Genomic DNA, 20586 nt, shown 5'->3' with positions numbered 1-20586 from the left:
AATGGCTCTACTTAGCCTCAATCTCTCAATGAGCTGAGGTAATGGAGCTCAACTCAAACCTCATTCAACTAGTGAAAATTCATGACGAGATTTGCAGTTAAAGAGCCCAAAGTACTGGTTTCACTGCAGTCATCACTTATATGGCAAACTGCAGGATCATTAATTATGTTTGTACTCAGGGGAGCTGGTTTAGTGAATGTCATAATAAAAGGAGAAATTTAAAGGGATTGTTCTCCCAAAAATGAAAATTCTGCCATTAATTACTCACCCTCATGTTCCAAACTGTAAGACTTTCGTTCATCTTCGGAACACAAATTAAGATATTTTTGATGAAATCTGAGAGCTTTCTGTCCCTCCATTGACAGTCTACGAAACTACCATTTTCACGCCTCAAAAAGTTCATAGATATCTTAAAAATAATCCATAAGAATTGAACGGTTTATTAAAAATTTTCTGAAGAGAAGAGACACGATCGCTTTATATGATTTAATTCAGGCTTTTGTTTACATGTAAACATTGATCGGCAAACATAAACATGAGCTCAACCGAACCTGCTTGACGTGTGAGAACAAACCTCATTGGTTCTTGCAGAAACTCAAATGCGCTGTGTAACACACGAGAATGAACCTCATTGGTTCTTGCAGAAGCTCAAACGTGCTGCGTAACACGAGAATGAACCTCATTGGTTCTTGCAGAAGCTCAAACGTGCTGCGTAACACGAGAATGAACCTCATTGGTTCTTGCTGAAGCTCAAACGTGCTGCGTAACACGAGAATGAACCTCATTGGTTCTTGCTGAAGCTCAAACATGCTGCTTAACAAACGAGAATGAACCTCATTGGTTCTTGCTGAAGCTCAAACGTGCTGCGTAACACGAGAATGAACCTCATTGGTTCTTGCAGAAGCTCAAATGTGCTGCTTAACAAACGAGAATGAACCTCATTGGTTCTTGGAGAAGCTCAAATGTGCTGCGTAACACGAGAATGAACCTCATTGGTTCTTGGAGAAGCTCAAATGTGCTGCGTAGTGCATAACATATGAGAATGAACCTCATTGGTTCACGAAAGTCAAGCGAACATGCTTGAGCTTCTGTTTGTCATAACTGATGTGTGAGTTGATGAACATTTATGTGAGTAAAAGCCTAAATTCAATCTGTTCATAATATAAAGCAATTATGTCTCGTCAGAAAATTTTGGGCTACGCTCAATTCTTATGGATTAGTTGTAGTCTCTGTATTAACTTTTTGAAGCATCAAAGTGGTTGTTGCATAGCTCTCAATGGAGGGAGAGAAATTGCTCAGATGTTAATAAATTCAAGATGAACGATATTAAGGAAATTCAATATTTTCAAGATGAACTTAAGTGTTTGGAACGCCATGAGGATTTTGAGGAGTAATTAAAGACAAATATGTTAATTTTTGGATGAACTACCCTATAAAACGCCTTTCCGCAAGTTGTTTCATTTGTGCCTGCACAAAAACAGGCCTGGTTCTCAGCACACAATTCTGAGGCAGATTGGCTGGACAAATGATGCCTCTTTCCTGCAGGTATCTGGCCATTTTTCCGAGTCGCCGCACACATGGGACCGCACATTATATATCAGTGCGTCATATCTCTATGTTGCTTAGCAACCGAAAATAGCCTAAAGTTAGGATAATGAACTACATTAGCTGAAGAATTTCTTATTCTCGTTATTATTATTACTACATTTCGGTAATATTTAAAGGTGATACCAGTCTTTCTAGAACTTCCGCCATCCATGGTATTTTTACCTGTGTTTAACTGTGGTGAAAGGATTCCCTTGACCAGCTACACTACATAGGACGTTCCAAGAAGTTGCCAACATTTTCCCATATATGGACTACCAGCTGTGAACGCGCAAAATGATTGACAGGCGGAAAGCACATCACAAGCCTTCTAAGCCAAGGCTAAACAAGCAATCATGTTTTTATTTTTTTGTAAAGAGACTGCCAAAGACATGAGCGTGATATTTCAGGACCGTTATTTCAGTGATGGTTGGATCCTGATATTTTGAATCTACTCAAGCAGTAGATTTTATTTTGTTGCATTCAGTTCAATAAAAATCGCTTTAAATAAATATCACCTTTAAAGCCATGTGAAAAAGAAGTACACTTTGCCTGGCAGTACTTATTAAGGAAATAATACTTTAAAATAATATACTTCAGAGCGAAAATGTAATGTTTTCATACACTTACTTCCATGTTATTTACAATTAAATGAACATGTAGTATAGTTAAAATTTATATTACATGTAGTTAGTTGATCCATCTTAAAGTATGACTAATTTGTAATTTGATAATTACTTCTGCTGTTTTTGAAATGGGGTTAAAGTGTGTTGCCAAATGTACAGACAATCATTTTTGGCAAACTAAAATATACTTTAATGTAATTTAATTTCTATTGAAACTTGTATGGCATGTATTTAAATATACATTTAATTACGCATTTGTAATGATGAATTTGCAATTTAGTAGATCAAATAACACTGCAGTTAAAATTATAATCAAATACTTTACTTGTGCTTTTGTGTGTTAGTCAAAATCTCAAAATAAGCAATTCTGAATTAGGATTGTTTGCGGTGCAAGAATCAATAACAATCTTGGTATAGAATAAAACTAGATGATTAAAAATTGTGTCATTGCACCTTCATTTCATTCAAAATGATCAGCAAAAATGATTTTTTCCCTGACTGGCCCAAGCTTCATGCGCAGTCATCGGTGAGCTGACAAGAACACTTTCTCAGCGACTGTATTCCAGTTTGCACGCTTACAAATCTCTTTAAATGAAACATTAACAGACCCCAACAAGCTCAAGCTTTTTATTAAAATTTAACACCACAAATGATGGTCCACTTTTTGTATTAAAGGCAAATAAAATACTCAAATGAAAAGGTAAAATTAAAGCGTAATTACAGAGGCAAATTTAATTACAAAAGGCTTTGTGATTTTGTTTTCTCCAGGGTAAAGATGCTGAATCCTTGTACATCTATATCACAAAAGCAAAATATATCCTAGTCAAAGAGGCGTCTCTCACAAATCCACACGTACAAATAGACTTAAGTCCTGACCTGTTGTTTATCTATTGCTGAATCTGCCTTTCCAAAAAAAAAAAAAAAAACTAAATCATGTTAGGTTGATATCCCCCCCATCATCTTTACACAGTCTCCTCTAAAATAACCTCAATAGTGTGAGGCACATCCTGACCTGCCACTACAGAGATGTTGGGAACATTTATAGAGGGCACAGTGATGCTGGGCATGCTAAGGTTAGGGTGCAGGAAGACCACAGAGTTGCCTTCCTCTGCCACCAACATGCCCTCTTGGATCACAGGCATGGTGGACGAGGAGGATGGTGAAGATGAGGCAGACTCCTGTACTAAGAGGATGGTCTGTACTGCTGCATCATCATCCAGCTGTGCAGAAGGATCCACAGGGTCGTTGGCGTGCAGACGCATGTGTTTGTCGAGGTTGGGTCGTGAGCGGAAGGCGGTGGGACAGCGAGGGCAGACGTACGGGCGTTCTCCGCTGTGCACGCGGGCGTGCTCCGTTAGCCTGGCTGCCACACTGAAGCTTTTACCGCACACCCAGCACGTGAACGGCCGCTCGCCGCTGTGAATGCGCTCGTGATCCTGCAGGTGCGGAAGCTGCCGGAAACGCTTCCCACAATGAGTGCACTGAAACAGATGTGAGAAAGAGTGAAAATATTTTGATGATGAAAGATTTTCTGATTATGACTGATGATGTAGACAAGATGAAAATGATATGAACATATGATTTTTATTACAAAGATCTGACAAAATTCTTGTGAAAAAACAAAAAATGTATGCCGTAAAAATGTTATGATAAATATAAGTTTGCAACATGTAAATGTAAATAAATAAGTATAAAAGCAAATAAATAAGCGTAAAATATTTGATCAACTAAAATTTCTTAAATATTTATACTTTAAAAAAATTATTTGTCTCTTATGCTCACCAAGGCTACATTAAAAGCAGTAATATTGTGAAATATTATTGCAATTTAATTAAATTTTTTTCATATTTTAATTTATTTATAAATGTAATGTATTTCTATTATGTTTTCTATTCATTACTCCAGTCTTCAGTCATATGAACCTTCAGAAAATATTTTAATATGCTGCTTTGATGCCCAAGAAATATTTCTTATTATCAATGTTGAAAACAGTTGCTGCTTAATATTTTTGTGCAAATGGTGATATTTTTTCAGGATTCTTTGATGAATCGAAAGTTCAATGAACAGCATTTATTTGAAATAGAAATATTTTGTAAAATTATAAAAGGTCTTTACTCTTACTTTTAAACAATTTAATGCATCCTTTCTGAATAAAAGTTTTAATTTCTTTCAACAAAAAGAAAAAGTAAAATGTACTAATGATATGTAATGGTAATATCATTATGATTATACTAATGATATTGAATGGTAATATATATATTAGAATAATATTAAAATTGGCTAAATGTTAAAATTAAAGGACTTTTATGCATGACAAAACCTAAACAAAAGATTAAAATAAACATGAACACTGGAACCAGCACATATTTGAGCCATTCAGGTTCCCTCTTTCCTGAAAGAAACGTACCTCAAAGGGTCTTTCGTTGGTGTGCGTTCTCAGGTGAACGGTGAAGGTGGACGCATAGGCAAACTCCTTCCCGCAGAACTCACAGGTGAAGCGGCGCGGGGCGTTTCTTTTGCCTAATGCTCCACAGCAGTGAGCCACGAGGTGCTCCCCTAAAGCAGCACTGGAGGCGAAGCGCCGTCTGCAGGGGGTGAGCGGGCACCGCAGGGGTGTCTGACCCGTGTGGGAGAGGCGATGCAGGTCGAGACCATCCTGAGTCACACAGCGATGGCCGCACATATCGCACTCCAGCTGACCTCCCACCTTGCCCCTTCCCTGACCTTTATATCTGCGGCGTCCCGTCTCCTCCCCCGTGCAGCGCTGCAGGTGTGTGTCCAGCACGGTCTGATTCAGGAACTGAGAGCCGCAGTTAGGACACGTCTTTGGTTCTTTATCTACAAACAAAGACAGAGGGATTGCAGGGGTTTGAGAGCGGGGGAAGATGTGTCACGAAAAATTGGAAAATCACATACAACATTTGCAAAAAAAGCACCATTTCCATATCATGTGTTCAAGAAAACAAAATCACCACTTCATGGGAAACTGGTGCAAATTGTCAATAATAAAAATGGAAGATCCTGCAATCGGGAAAGTCACTGTAGCTCTTTTTTCTAACATAATAAACTATTTTCACCTCAGAGAGCACACAGATGAAACAAACACCGTCATGTTATCTTTCGTTCGGAGGCGGATGCCTGATGTGTGGGAACACAATTGTGAAAGACAGTTGAGTTCTGGGAGGTAATTATACCAATTCATTTTGATAACAGACTTTGGCTCAGGCATTTCAGAATGAATAAAACAACATTTGAAATGCTGTGCAATGAAATTGGTCTTCTGGTTAGTCCAGTTATCCAATCATATGATCTGCTGAGACAAAGTCACGAGTTTATTGTTGCGCGTCAAGGAATTTATTTGGTAAATGTGTTTCCATCGTAGTTTACGCGCATGTCTTCTTAATGGATACAACAAATGATCTGCCTCAATTGATATAAAATACACTTTACCTGCATTTTAAGATTTTATGCGCAACTTGGTATTTTCGTCCAGCTTTTGATATTCCAAAATACCATAAAAATACTACAACTAGCAACTGTGCAACCCTTTTCTTTTCACATGACCATATTTAGAAAGGGCCCATCAAATATTTGATTGAGGGATTAAGCTTATACTTTTTGCACGCTTAAGTACATTTTCTACATGCAGGTAAACATTTATTTTATATAAAAGCAAATTTATCCAGGTTCTTTATGACATGTCAATGCATTAAGCCATTAAAAAATTGGGATTATTAAATGAACTATTTTATCCAAAATGGTAGCTGTGGGTAAGTGTGTCAGATGCTTCAGGGTAAACTGTGCCAGTGGCTCTTCTAACAAATGCTTTTGAAATATGAATCATTGACATTACCTAGCAATTCAACCTAGCCCTTTAAATTACACATTTTACCCACTAATGTGGGGAAAGTTGTGCCAATGGACCTTTTTTTCCCTGAGAGTTAAAATGTCTATGGTCATATGTTATAGTCACAGTTTTACTTCTCTCTCATTTCTCCTTGACTAGAGGACAACTTAAGTTAAAAGTGGCCAACTTACCCCACTCACATATAAAGCGCTTATCTACAATAAGAGAAATGGACAGCCACACAGACCCTCTAGTCCTTGGCTTCTGATGTATTGCACATGAGAGATACTTATGTTTATGCACACGTTTCCTTACACACACTCAAGCCAAAATACATCTGTGGCTTCTTATCAAATGAATAAAAATAAACACGTATTGTTTGTTCCTTATCTGAAAAGAGGGCTGCAGACAAAGAGAGCAACAAACATGAGCGCACAAAAAGATCCCCCTATTTTACACAGCACCAATCAGAGGGAGGGCAGCTGATAAATAGACATTTCACAGAATGCACAGCGCATACACAGAAATAACAGCACTTTATGGGGGTCACGGGTGATATGATGTTTAGATGCAGAGCATTCAAACTATCAGACTATGACTGCTTCACTGACCTTTACAGGCTTTTAAAAGCTTCTACTAAGCAACCCTGCACTCCCTTGTTTACACCTATACAAAAAAATGATCCTGCTTCATTCTCTCCCTCTGCTTAGCTGAAGGGAGGAACATCTGTGGCAGGGGACTGATACATGTAAGAGTCTCTGATCAGAGGTGATAGTGATCAGCTGCTGATCTTATCAATACACACACAAGCCATCCTGATCAATGTCACCTCTGACCCCATCTATTTACTGGGAAGAAATCGATGAAAGCTCATTCATTTAACAGGTCTGTCAAAGAGTTGGTGTGTGTGTGGTCAGATGCACAAACATGAACCCAGACAGAGCTGTGGAGAATTGAGTGAGTTTGTGAGTGTATTAGGGATGTTTGATCATTTACTGCATTTAATATATAGAATAGCCATTACAAAAAGTGATCACCAAAATGACATATGTCAATGTTTTTACCTTGCAAATTAATTTCTTAATGCTTTAAAATAGCTTGAATGTTACACCCTTGCCTCATTTAGTATATGCGGTGTATATATATATATATATATATATATATATATATATATACACATATACATATATAAATAGAGAGAGAGAGAGAGTGAGAGAGATATATTAACCAAATAAATTACATTTTTATATATATATGTATTATATTCACTATAATTATTATGTATATAATAAAAACAATAATGCAATTATTCATTTTATATACAGACAATACATAGACTTCTAAAGCTACTTTTTGTAATGTCTATTCGATGCTTTTGTCTGCCACAATGATATAATGCCTTTGAAATATCTTCATTTGGAGCCTTTTCTCAGCAAATATTGATATGTGCTTAATTTAATTAATCGGTATATTGTTTAATTAATTTGATTAAAAATGTAATCAAACGACAGCCCTAATCCTAATGCATGAGCGCAAAAGAAATAGTGTGTGAATGAGAGCTCGTAAGGACAAAAGGCTGAATGTGTAATTGTTTCCTGTAGGCTGACCTTGGTGGATGAGAGAGTGGAGGTCCAGCTCTTTGCGTCGTATAAATGCCTCCCCGCACACACTGCAAGGGAAGGGATGGCTGGTGTGTAGGAGTCTAGAACAGGGAAAAAAAGAGAGAAAGTGAATAAGAAAGGCTGCATCTTGCAATCCCTGGAGCCAATCCAGAAACAATCGCTATGTGAGAAAAGCCACGTTTGAATTTCATAAGGCACACAGTCATGCACTCGCATAAAGGTATAATTAACATCAAGGAAAAATAATGCAGCTTCAACTTTAATCTGAAGAAAAGTCATTCAACATAGGCGTGCGGGAGAGTGGCAGCCTCTATTATTGTCTTAAAGCCCACTCGCATTGGGATCCAAATCACCAGGGTCCTTAGTAATTATTGCTGACATCAATAATTACTGCTCATATTTACTTCTCAGAATCATGGCAATGTCATCTTAACCAGTGCCCTCAGTAAAATGATTGGGGGAAAAAAGAAAAGAAAAAAAAGATTTTTTTTTTTAATTATTGACATTTCAATTAAGAACGCAATTTCAGTAAATTACTGACATATGCTTATTAGCTGTATCAGTGCTCTGGAAAATCAAGAAACTTTGATGTTTCAGAGATAATAGCCCTGTACTAATGCAGCATTAATGTGTTTTACTCCTGTGCCACAGACCATTATGAGAAATTCAGTAATGAAAGCCCCTGTGAATAGAGTTTAAAATAATTAGATAGGCATTATAATCTCACATAATGTATTATAAAAGGGCATTCTGCAATTCTGGTTATTGAACTTGTTTAGAAGAATTCAACTTATACCAGGGTAATTCCCATTCAACAGCACGTTCAAATGTAGTAAAAATGCTGATGACACTAAAGACAGAGGAAATAACTGTAATCGTGTAAGGGAAGGAGTCATATATCACACTAGACCATCATTAAGGTACTTCAGTAGAAAGAAGCTTTCACTCTATTGATTTTTTTCCCCCATCAGCAGCTCCCTAAGTGTTCAGCTATGCAAACATTTTAATAAGAACATTTTTTCAGTTGTAATTCAAATTACATATTAATTTATGGCTAAACAGCAGAAAAACTAAATACAGAACCACAACCAAAAATGTATATGAAAAACTATTATTGGTGTCAAAACATCAACAAGGCCTTTCGTAGATGAACTATTCTAAAATATAACTTAGCATGATGTTCAGCAACATTTCTTTTGTGTTTTCGGTACTGGGAACACTCAATCTTTCAACTCACCCCTCATTAATTTCTACTCATTTCTAATATGCTGATTTAGTGCTCAAGAAACATTTCTTATCATCGATGTTGAAAACAGTTGTGCTGCTTAATTTTTTTTTTTTTCAAGATTCATTGATCAGTTGAAAGTTTAAAAGAATTAATAGCGCATATTTTAAATAGAAATCTATTGAAACATAATAACTGTATTTCCTGACAAATTTGATTAGTTTAATGCATCTTTGCTGACTTTTTTCCAACTTTTAAAAAAAATCTTACTGACCCAGTTATCTGCCACCCTTTTCTTTAGTATTATTTTATCATTTTTCCAGCAGCAAAAGCAAAGCCACATCCTATAAACACAACAGTAAGATGCTAAATGTCCAGGGTGACTGTTTAGTGCTCCTGTTTGGATTTCTGCAAGATTCACATTGACTGGCTGTCAAATGAAGGCATTGCTAAATACATCACATGGGAGTCAGTGAGAAATGTCAGAGGGACTTGTTTAATTGATCACTTCTCTAAGAGACTAATCAGACCTCTTCCCGACGTTGTACGGTTTGACAGGCAAAGTGTTTCTGGGACAGAAAAACCTGTAGGGTCACAGACCATAACAAGGAAGGGCACGAACAGAGCTTGTTAACCAACAGAAACATCTCTGTGATTGGTCTGGTGTCATCTTTAGTTCCCACTCAAATAAAATGGCCTATCCGTTGCACAAAAAAAACACACGTAATACTTTCCATGTTTACAACTGTATACATCATTTTCACTATATACACAAAATGCATCTTGTTCACACGCCTCATAGTTCAGCACCGCAGCGAGCTGTCATGATAGACAGGAGAAGAAGCAGCTTTCCGTCCTCTCTTCCCACACTGACAGCTAGTTTTGAGTTGTTGTTTGAGAAAGTCTGGCATCGTGGTGACGCTTCCTTACATCATTACTCCAGCAAGCTATGTTGATGCATCGGATACTGACTACACCGTCTGAACAAACGGATCAGATTTCATCACTTGCTAAATCACAGTGCGGACAGTCGCTCCTAAAGATCGGATTTGAAAACCAAATCGGATTTGTAAGCATCGCCAGACAGACAATTTAGGTTCTTGCTGACTACTTATACCTTTCCATCTCTATTTACAGTCAGATTTAATATCAATCCTCTCAGGGAACAAGATGTGGAGAAGGATGAATTTATTTAAAGAGACAGTTGTGTCATTCTAAAAGGCTGTTTGATCTGTTTGAAAACAAAAGAAGATATTTTGAAAGTGTTTCTTTTTTCTGTCCATAAAATAAGTGTTTTGGACCCCATTCACTTTCATTGCACAGACAAAAACTTTTAATAATTTAGTTTTGCAAAAGAAATGAGCAAATAATGAACTTTAGAAAGAAAAACACAGACCTGTGACTCTTCAGCTGGGACTCAAACTTGAAGCTGGCTGGGCACTCTGGGCAGATGTGTAGACGTCCATCACTTGATTGTCCCTTGCCTTTCCCTCTGCCTCTGACCCTGCGTTCCTGGGGTTTCCCCTGGTGAATCAGCATGTGCCGTTTAAGTGACGTCGGCTGGAAGAAGCGCTTGTCACAGAGGGGGCAGTTGAATATGCGGGATCCTCCGTGGGTCAGGTTGTGACGCAGCAGGTTGGCCGGAGTTGGGAAGCTCTTTTTGCAAATTTTGCAGTTGAAGAGTTTCTCGCCCGTGTGCTGGAACACATGCTCACGCAGGCGGCTGCGCCGTGTAAAGCCCTGGCCACAGTGTGGGCACTCGTGGGGCAGGGCGGTGCGCGACCAGTCGCGGCTCAGCTTGGCGGGGGCCTCAATGGCACCGTCTCCAGCTGCTGCTGCTGCTGTTGCTGCTGTTGACAGAAACACGGTTAATGGGGAATCTAAACAGAAGAGACTGTCCATGTAATATCAAATTCATTTGATACGTTACAGGCTTAAACATTATGAACAATGTGAAATACTGATTAAGTAATGTACCATATCACAATCTGTCACTATCAGATACTAGATACAGGTATCAGTTTCACATATTAATAAAATTATGATAATATTTCAGAATATTACGGTTTAATCAAATAAATGTAGCCTTTTTGAGCATAAGACTTCTTTCAAAAACATTACAAAATTTCACAGACCCCAATTTTTTGAAAGGTAGTGTAACATCATACATTTAATATGTTATTGCGAGCTGTGGATCAAAAATGTCCAGATACATAAAGTTGGCAACACTGCAAAAAAATCTGACTGTATGCATTCTATTCCAGTTAGTCTATTTCCTTTTTTGTTTTAAGCATTTTAAGCAATTACTTTATTTCTTATTTTCTATTACAATAGTATCTGTAAAATAGAATAAAATAGTTATCATTATTATCATAGTTTCTGATCAGTCACTATAAAGCAGAATAAGACTATGCACATTTTTTATTCTGCATAAATGACTTTTTTTTCCCTCTCTGAAATATTACACAGCTCCCAGATCCCAAACTGAAAAGCTCTGATTCAAGTAATTAATTTGGTGCTTTCAAAAACATAATTAATCAGTAACTTTAAAACTTTTACTCAAAGGGATAGTTGTTCTAAACTGTATAACTTTCATTCTTGGGAGGAACATAAAATAATACATAAAATAAAATAAAAAGGAATTAGCAATAGTAACCAAAATGGATTGGTTATCAACATCTGCAAATATGTTTTATGTTCTGCAGAAGAAAAGATATTCATGCAGGTTTGGAACAACCTGAGGGTGAGTAAATAATGTCAGACTTGGGTAACTAGCCCTTTAAGCATGGGTTTCAACAATTTCTCAATTGTACAAAAGTTCAGTTCAAGAGTAACTTAATGTACTCAGGTCTGACTATTTTAAGACCCAGCGCAGCCTAGAACCATAAACATGGAGTTACATTATCAGTTAGAAAACCGCCCAAACAACAGAGCATGTACGGATATCCTACTTAAGAGGTCTCTTTGGAATTGTGTTGTGTGCACTCAGTCTGACCTGGTTGCCTGAGGTTCACGCTGTCTCTGGATTTCACAACAATAGCTGGAGTTGCAGTAGGGTAGAGTCTGCTTTTCACTTCAGCAGCGGGTTGATGTCCCGCAGTTGTGTTCTTATGCTCCCGGCGATGGTACAGGAACTGTGTGGTGCTCATGAACTCAGCCCCACACTCAGTGCAAGTGTGCAACGCCGCCTCCAGGCCGTGCTCGGTTCTGCGGTGTGTGGCCAACTCCTGATCGCTAGTGAAAACAGATCCGCACTGATGGCAGAGGAAAGCAGAGGAGGGTCCCGTCACAGATTCCTCTGCTGCATTACTCTCCACCTCTGCTTGGGTCTCCTCAACCACAGTGCTCATTTCCATCTCCATCTTATCAATGACCACCTCCATCCCTTCGTCCTGCTTAGCTCCATCTCTTTCCTCCACCAAAATCTCAGTGCCTTCCACCGCAGGTTCCTGCTCGGTCTGCAGAGCCTCAGTTACTCTCATCCCATCATTGTCCAGCTCAACCTCCACATGTGCTCCAGGGGTCTCAGTAATGGTCTGTTCCAGAGTGGTCACCTCCATTAGGCTCTGGCCTTCTCCCGCTGTGGCTAAAAGCAAAAGTCCCTCGCCTGGGGCCTCCAGCATGGCGGTGGAAAGCTGTGGAATGGTAGGTGGTGCCTGCTTGGGTTCGTCCTCCACCTCTGAGCGGTGCTGCTTACGGTGATAGAGGAAAAGAGTGGTGTTGAGGAAGCCCTCTCCGCACACCGTGCACCGGTGTAGAGCGTCTTTCAAGCCATGCTGAGTCTTGCGGTGAGTCACAAGCTCTGGAACCATACTGAAGCTTTGTCCACACTCCACGCAGAGCAAGCTGGAGGGGGGTTTGGCCTTCTTCTGCCCCCTTCGCCTTGTGACGGGGCTGTTCTCTTGAGCCGAGGTCTCCACAGCTTCCTGGGTGACCGGGACCTCTGGAGGTTCATTGGGGACACTGTCGCCTGCTACGCCCTGCTGAGAGATCGCAGGTGTCACATCTCTTTCAGAAACCTCCACAAATACTTGACTAGTGCTCTCCTGTCCTCCTTCTTCTGTCATCTCCATCTGTTCGTGTGACTGCTCAGCGTCCTCATATTCTGGCTGGCCAGGCAGCGTTTGGGCAACTGTTTCGAGAGTTTCTTCACTCTGTTCTCCTCCAGGACCAGGTCCCGTCTCAAGGCAACAGCCCATCTTGCGGTGCTGTTGCCACAGTGACAGAGCATCAAAGAGAACCTCACAGTCAGCGCACTGGTACAGAACACGCGGAGCATCGGACTGAAAAGTTTTCTTTTGTGCTAGCAGAGTAGACAAATCAACAGCTGTCTGAGTCTGGATCTGGGGAACGGACATAGCCTGCATCGCCACCTAGTGAGATGACAGAAAACATACACATCAAGTTATCTGATGACATGCTATGACAATTGTAGAGGGAATTTGGGTCAAAGATCTGATGGTCATTTGTTTAGTTTGAGTTAAAAATGCTACTCTTAACTACAATTAATTGAATAAACCCCTTCTAGGATTTGCATGTTTTGATTTCTGAACTATAATTCATTTTGATATATATTATATGAATTAAAATTACACACATGCGTTTAAAACATTTGAAAACGATTTTTCCTTCTCTTTATCATTGATACTAGACAATTTGTCATAGACTTATTATAAATTCTCCAGGGAGTCTAAAAACATACTGACGTGTTTGTAAAAATGATTCAATTTTTTTTAAATTAGATTTTATTCCCAGCTTTTCAGTGTGGACATTATGTCCTCTTGTGCCAGCATTGTACAACTCCTTTAATATTTTATATACACTAAAAAGTACAAACAGATTCAACTTCTCCCTGAACACAGTCACAGAAAGGAAACACCCAGATGCCGAATGTAAAAACCCACTGAAAGAGTTAGCTCATGTCACACTCAATTCAAGCTAACATTCACTGTTACTAAGGGCACGGCGTGGGGGTCCGTGCTACCGTCATTTGATGCAACCGGCTGCGACAGCCTATTGAACTGACATGGCACAAAACTGTTTGTGTGTGTGTGTTTTGTTTTTTTTTAATAGTTTAAGCACCCACTTAAGCCATCTTGATGAGAGGGTATTAAGAGTAGAGAGGATGACTCAGAGAGACAGTGAGGTTTTGCTGAGGACATCCATAAACCGGATGGCCAGATGCACTTATGTTGTATCTATTTTCAGCGTGGATGTTTCAAATGAGATAAGAGCAGATGGAGATCTAAAAACAAAGTCAAAGAGACGATGACACTGCGAATGGGCAGAACAGACTGCAGCCTCGTCTCCGTCCACCAGCTGATATGGAGCAGCATTATAATATAATACTAAAAATAAGGTGAAAACTATTGATATAAAAACATGTAATAAAATAACTAATGCTAAAATCTAAAAAATAACTATCTTCACGTCACCTCATGTCCTTATTTGGCTCATAAGTGTGGGTCTTATTTTTGGATATACTTGAAAATCAATAAATTGTTTCTTGGGTTGTAATTGGGTTTTACTTCTATTTGCATCTATTAAATAGTTGTTGTTGTTTTTTCAATTTCTGGGAATAAAATAAGGCCTAACAACAGGCCAAAACAGCATTTTTAGCATTTTAACATTTAATAATAATTAGAAACATAAAAAATATTATTATAACTTTTAACTTAAGTGGACTTAAAACAATATTTACATAAACCCATTATAATAAATGTCTTTTAAAATGTGTTTGGTAATGTGTCTGTCAATAATCTATAATATTCATACTTGTTTCCACACATACACCTAATAAATTTACACATCTGTGTAAAAACATACATTTATTTTTCTCTGTGTGTGTGTGCATATAATATACACAAATAAATATAAATGTGAAAAAAAAAAAGTAAATAAAATAAAAAATTATTAAAATAAAATACATAAAAACCTTGATATAGAGAAATAGTTATAGTTGTGTGGGAGGCCTCGTCTGTAACAACGCATGAACGCAATAATGAAAAAGGCACATTTTCTCATTTGATTCACTTTTTTGTGGTGATTTGCTACTTGTTTAAAAAGCAGAAAGACCGAAAATGTCTTTTTCAACTGTGACTAATAACTAGCTTGAAGGGAGCAATTCAAATCATTATAAACACATTCAAACTTGAGTGTTTTTACAACAACTACAGTAAAAGTGCATTCACATCAGAGCGTAAAAGACAGAATCTCAAGTGCCTAATTTCCCCCCTGTAGTGAAGAGGCAAATTAGAAGCTGCGCAAAAAAAACCATACGCTTACAAAAATGATCCTTTTACATATCCTTTCAGTTCACCATTCAGGATTACGGGAAGCTGCTCTTCAAATTTTCTAGTCTATTTGAGATAATTATAGTTACGAGTTCAAGGGGTTTTAAGGGAATAAAATAGATTACATTTTTCCCTGGCTTTCAGGGAACGCATGTTAATGCACCCCATTTAGAGATAACACTGAGTAACACCACAAAGAAAAATTATTATTTAATGAGAAGGAATTTGACAAATCCATCTATGTCATGTGACTCTTAGGAAAGAGATGACTTCCTATGTGGGCTGACGAGTTTAATCAGAAAGATAAACCTTTGAATTAGTTTAGGGGTGAAGTGTGTGTATACCTGTGACAGACCAGCAGCGGCGGCTGCAGCCTCGAGGGGCGTCTCATTGGGCAGGAGTTGTGGAGTCTCTGCAGTGCAGGTCATCTGATGTGCAAGCACTTCCTCTAGTGTGGGAAACTCCCGATAACAGGGAAAGCACATGTACACTGAAGACGACTCCATGGCTGCTCGAAACAAACAAGAATATGTTGATAAAAAACAATAATACACATTTATATAAAGCCAAGAAATTAAAACATTTGATAAAAGGGTAAAATGTTAAAGGTCTGATTCCAATAACAGCGCCCTCTTTTGATGCAACAGAAAACGTACAAATAAAAATAAACTGCAGCAATCCTACAAATAATAATTTAGCACTTAAAGGGATAGTTCACCCAAAAATGGAATTTCTGAAAAAGAAGACATTTTGAAGAATGTTTGTAACCAAACAGTTGATGAGCCCCATTGACTTCCATAGTATTTTTTTATTTCCATACAATGAAAGTCAATGGGGTCCATCAACTGTTTGGATACTGACATTCTTCAAAATATCTTCTTTAGTGTTCAGCAGAAGAAACAAATTCATACAGGTTTGGAACAACTTAAGGGTGAGTAAATGATGACAGAATTTTCATTTTTGGGTAAACTATCCCTTTAACATTCATTTAACAAAAAAAGAGAAAGATGACTTTTAGAAAGTTCAATGCATACTTATTAGACAAAATTATTGTATTCAACATTATTATATTAAGTAATTGTGATTATTAAAAAATATATATATTTTGACAGTCTTTATTTCTTTACTTATAAGGATTAAAGTTATTTTACCTACAATAGTCATTTTTAAAAGTTTGTTGTCGGTAATGTAGGCCTAGGTTTTTTTTGTTTTTTTGCATTAAATTGATCATATCAATTTACAAAGTTACTATTTTAAATAAATGCTGTTCTTTTGAAGTTTCTAATCAGCAAAGAATCTTCAAAAGTTTCAGTTTCCACAAAAAAATTATTAAGAAGAAGAAATCTTCCTTGAGCAACAAATCAGAATATCAGACTAAAGAGAAGACTGGAGTAATTCAGCTTTGCCAGCAGAGGAATAAATTACATTTTAAAATATATTGAAATTGAAAACATTTATTTTAAACTGTAATGATATTTCACAAAATTACTATTTGATAAACAAATAAATGCAGCCTTTGGCGTTACTACTTAAAAAAAACAGCAATGCTTTTTTGGCTGATTCGGCTGCATGCCACACCTCCATGAGGTGACAGGAAGAGGATGGACTGGATAGTTTTAAGAAAGAAAGGAGGATGAATGTGAAATAATAGACATTTCATTGCATATGGCATGTGAAATGTCCTTACAGCATGTTATCAGTGTTATCATGAGGGGGCTGAGTGCTACATGACGTGCAAACTGTGGTAAAAACAAAGCCATGCTCATTAGTTTCACTCAGCATAATTTATCAAGACAGCACAAAAGACTAAATAAATACAGCTGAAATATCACAGAGCAAGCTTAAATGGGAGTCAAACTCATCCTGACAATCATAAACATATGAAAAACAAAGCTGCACCTAAATGTATGTAAACAACAAAATCTCAGAGGTGGACAGTACATTTACTTGAGTACTGTACTTAAGTACACTTTTTGAGTATATGTACTTTACTTGAGTATTATTTTTTCTGGAAACGTTTTACTTTAACTTCACTACATTTGAAAGACAAATATCGTACTTTTTACTCAACTACAATTCTGTCAAGGTCCTTGAGTAGAAAATAGTAACGTCAGTCAGGGGATGATTTTGGTTGGAAATGAAAGTCAAGTTGACGTCAGAAGCAGAACCCGACTGATGTTGGTTTCTGACGTCAACCCTATTTTCATTTTCAACCACAATACGTCTGTCCAAAATTGGAGATTAACATCAATCTGACGTTGGATTCTGACATCAACCTGATTTTCATTTTCAACGTTGGGTTTGGTCTTCTAAATGCGAATTTTGTCATTGTTTTGGAGCACACTAGATTATAGATAACAGTAAGGCTAACAAATTCATACTAAAAGCCAAAAAACTTTAAATAGGGCAATATTTTAGGGAACAGCCATTTGGGTGTCCGAAACCATTGTGGACGTTATTGAGTGCACTTATTCAATCTCATATTCAATCCCACTACTGGAACTGTGTTCTAGAAATAAATGTGATATTGATATGAGGGTAGGCAGGCATAGATTCAGAGGCATACGGTACTTTAAGTATTACATACAACAATGCAACAATAATAAAACAATGCACTGACATTTACTTTTGATACTTAAATACTTTTTTACTTGTAACGTTGTAATATTTGACCAGTAATATCTGTACTAGTAAGGAAGTTGTGTACTTTGTCCACCCCTCCAAAATCTGGATATGAAATGATCCCTCCTTTCACTAGAAGGTAATGACCTGTATAGTTTATGCCAGTAAGGTTAACCTGGCCAATTTATTCAGTAATAGTTACAGATAGACTGATTTTCAGTTTGACCAATATTTGTAGTAAACAATAGTAGTTAATAATTAAAATTAAAAATGGTATAATACTTAATAGTTATTTATTATAGAGCTGTAATTATATTTATATACATTTTCAGTCAAATCAGTCATAGGACACTTTATAAATAATAGTTAATGTCCTCAAACAACCGATATTAATGAATCTCTTGAACTTCCGTAATAATGATAATACACTATTAACGATGTCTATAGCAAACACCAAAACCGGTTAATTGACTACAAAGGTTTCTCTCTTCCACCAAACTTGTGTTACACTTGGAGGATCTGGATGGACAGCAGCACGACCACAGCACCCGACACAAGCTAACTAACACCGGTTAGCCAACTGCCTCAACCAGCGGGCTCTGCTGGCCTGCTAGCTTTTAGCCTGCTAGCTTGAACGAAACAACAGTTCATATGTTATAAATATATATTTACAGAACTACAGTCTTTGGTTTATTGACCGTTATGTGTTCAAAGTGCAGCCGCTGTGGGTGCTCGGTCGCGCTCAAACATTGAAAGCATAGCGCGAGCGAGCGAGAAGCGCCGAAGAAGGGCGGCACGCGCTTCTTCGGTGGTAGTTTGGCGGAATCCGCCCGTTAGCAAAGGGCGAATGTCTCCCCCAGTCGAGTCTCCGAGACGTCGGGTATTATTAAATTACAGATACTGTAGGTAACCTTGGATTACTCTTTAAAAAAAAAACATTGTTACCGTTGTATAAAATAAACAACTCACCGATTTATGGCCCAGTCCTTTCGTATCTGTCAGAAATGTTATTTTGAACGCCTCAACAAAGCGCGATGTCATTGGTCCACAGTACTTTTCAACTCCACCAATAGAATTCCTCTAAAGTACAGCGTACTTGCAAAAATGCGTCATCTGGGACTCTGCGGGTTCAACACTTTTTACAGTCTATGGTTCAACATCACATCAGTAATAATAAATATTCGTAAATTAATAAATACATTTTCGGCGTTAAAAGGGAGTTCATAATGGTTTCCATTATCTTAGAGGCGTTACAATTGTTCTCGGATTATGGCCTTTCTGTCAATCATAGTAAATAAAGATTTTGACTGTTCATAATTTTGACATTTCAGATGTAAGTTATGTGGTTAGATATCTTGGTATTTAAACTTGCAAATGTCCATCTGTAACTTTTTAATTGCTGGTCTCAGAGGAACTGGCTATCCTTAGATGTGTTTTACTTTCACAGACTGAGGGAATTCCGAGGCTCTCTTTGTGCTTAGATATTGATAGAGCGTTATTTAAGTTTATTTGGAAAAACAGGACTGAATATGTAAAAAGATAAACTATTATCAGAACTTTTTCAGAAGGAAGACTTAATGCTCTTGATTTCAGTAGGCCCTCCCATTAATATTATTTTTTTAATCAATTGGATAAAACATTGTTTGCCCATTAGAATTTTATATGGTTTTATATCACCAATTTATTATTTGAAATGTGTGTCGGATTAATATTTCTGATATTGTCTGACCAATCTAAGCCCTATTGTCTAAGCAATCACTAGAAGCTTGGAAATTAGCCTTTAAGCATAATTTCTCTTCACACTTATGCATACTGTGGAATGCTATAAGAACATGAACAGGATACATTTAAAAACAATGGTTTCTGTTTGATAAGGGAATTCATTTTGTTTCAGATTTGCTAAATAGTAGGCTAATGGTGAGATTCATATCAACAATTTACTTCCTTCTCAGGGATTGGGTCTGTTTTGTAGTAAAGCGCATCTCATAAATTACTTCACCTTGTGAAAACACTTATCTGTTATAACTCAATTGTTTGGCAGATACAGATTCCAAACCATTTTTATTGGAGGTAACATTTAGGATAAGAAATGTAATAATTTTGAATAATTGATGAAAATAATGGCCACTATTGTTTGTCATACAATTGTAATGGCTGTTGCCCACCATATTGCTCAAAAACCAACAAATGTGGAATTAATGAATATTTGCAAATGCACTAGACAAAAGACAGTGGAGTTTCACCTTTTTGAAGGAAAAATAGAACAAATTCATTCATGGCCTTGGAAAATGAATGCAGTCAGTAACATAAGACTATAATTAAAAATGATGAAGATTATAACGTCATATCAACACAAACAACATTAACCTTTGTTTTTGCGTGATTTAATCTCATATCTCTACCCTGTAATCTCAAACCTTAATACCCAATATTTGTGTGAATAGAGGACAACCAAGACTTCCTGATTGGCTTTTGTTTTCAGCGCAGTGATCGGTCTAAACACATAGTTTCAGTTCTTAATTGAAAATCTACTCTGATGTGAACATCTGGTGCCGTTATCCTTTGAATGCCAGGCAATGCAAATGTCCAATCATACAAATGCAATAAGGCATTTCAAAATCATGACCCGGCCTCAGCTGAAGCTATGAGCTTCTGAAACAAAGCTACTGAATTTTGAAGAATGTTCAGTCAGATTTGAAATCCATGAAGACCCACACTGGTGATCATTGGGGCATCAACTTCAACCCTACTGAGCTCTAGACCGCAG

The 20586-nt window shown here is 37.4% G+C and overlaps 1 protein-coding gene across 3 annotated transcripts; it reads right to left on the bottom strand.

The window, feature by feature from the left end:
* Positions 1-2823: 2823 nt before the first annotated feature.
* znf574 (zinc finger protein 574) lies at positions 2824-18866 on the bottom strand. Of its 3 annotated transcripts, none has more exons than XM_079894148.1 (7): positions 18789-18866; positions 15542-15705; positions 11900-13277; positions 10301-10754; positions 7665-7759; positions 4618-5048; positions 2824-3691 (listed from the first exon to the last, which is right to left on the bottom strand). In XM_079894148.1, the coding sequence occupies exons 2-7, from the start codon at positions 15701-15703 to the stop codon at positions 3173-3175; spliced, it is 3039 nt and encodes a 1012-aa protein (XP_079750274.1). In that variant the 5' UTR covers positions 15704-15705; positions 18789-18866; the 3' UTR covers positions 2824-3172. The 3 variants fall into 3 exon arrangements, with proteins under 3 accessions (XP_079750274.1, XP_079750276.1, XP_079750275.1); XM_079894150.1 differs by having other exon boundaries at positions 10301-10751; XM_079894149.1 differs by lacking the exon at positions 18789-18866 and adding an exon at positions 18518-18598.
* Positions 18867-20586: the final 1720 nt, after the last annotated feature.

The sequence above is a fragment of the Squalius cephalus genome (assembly GCF_949319135.1).
Source record: "Squalius cephalus genome assembly, chromosome: 15".
Classification (NCBI taxonomy): Eukaryota; Metazoa; Chordata; class Actinopteri; order Cypriniformes; family Leuciscidae; genus Squalius; species Squalius cephalus.
This window is presented reverse-complemented; position numbering and strand designations above follow the sequence as displayed.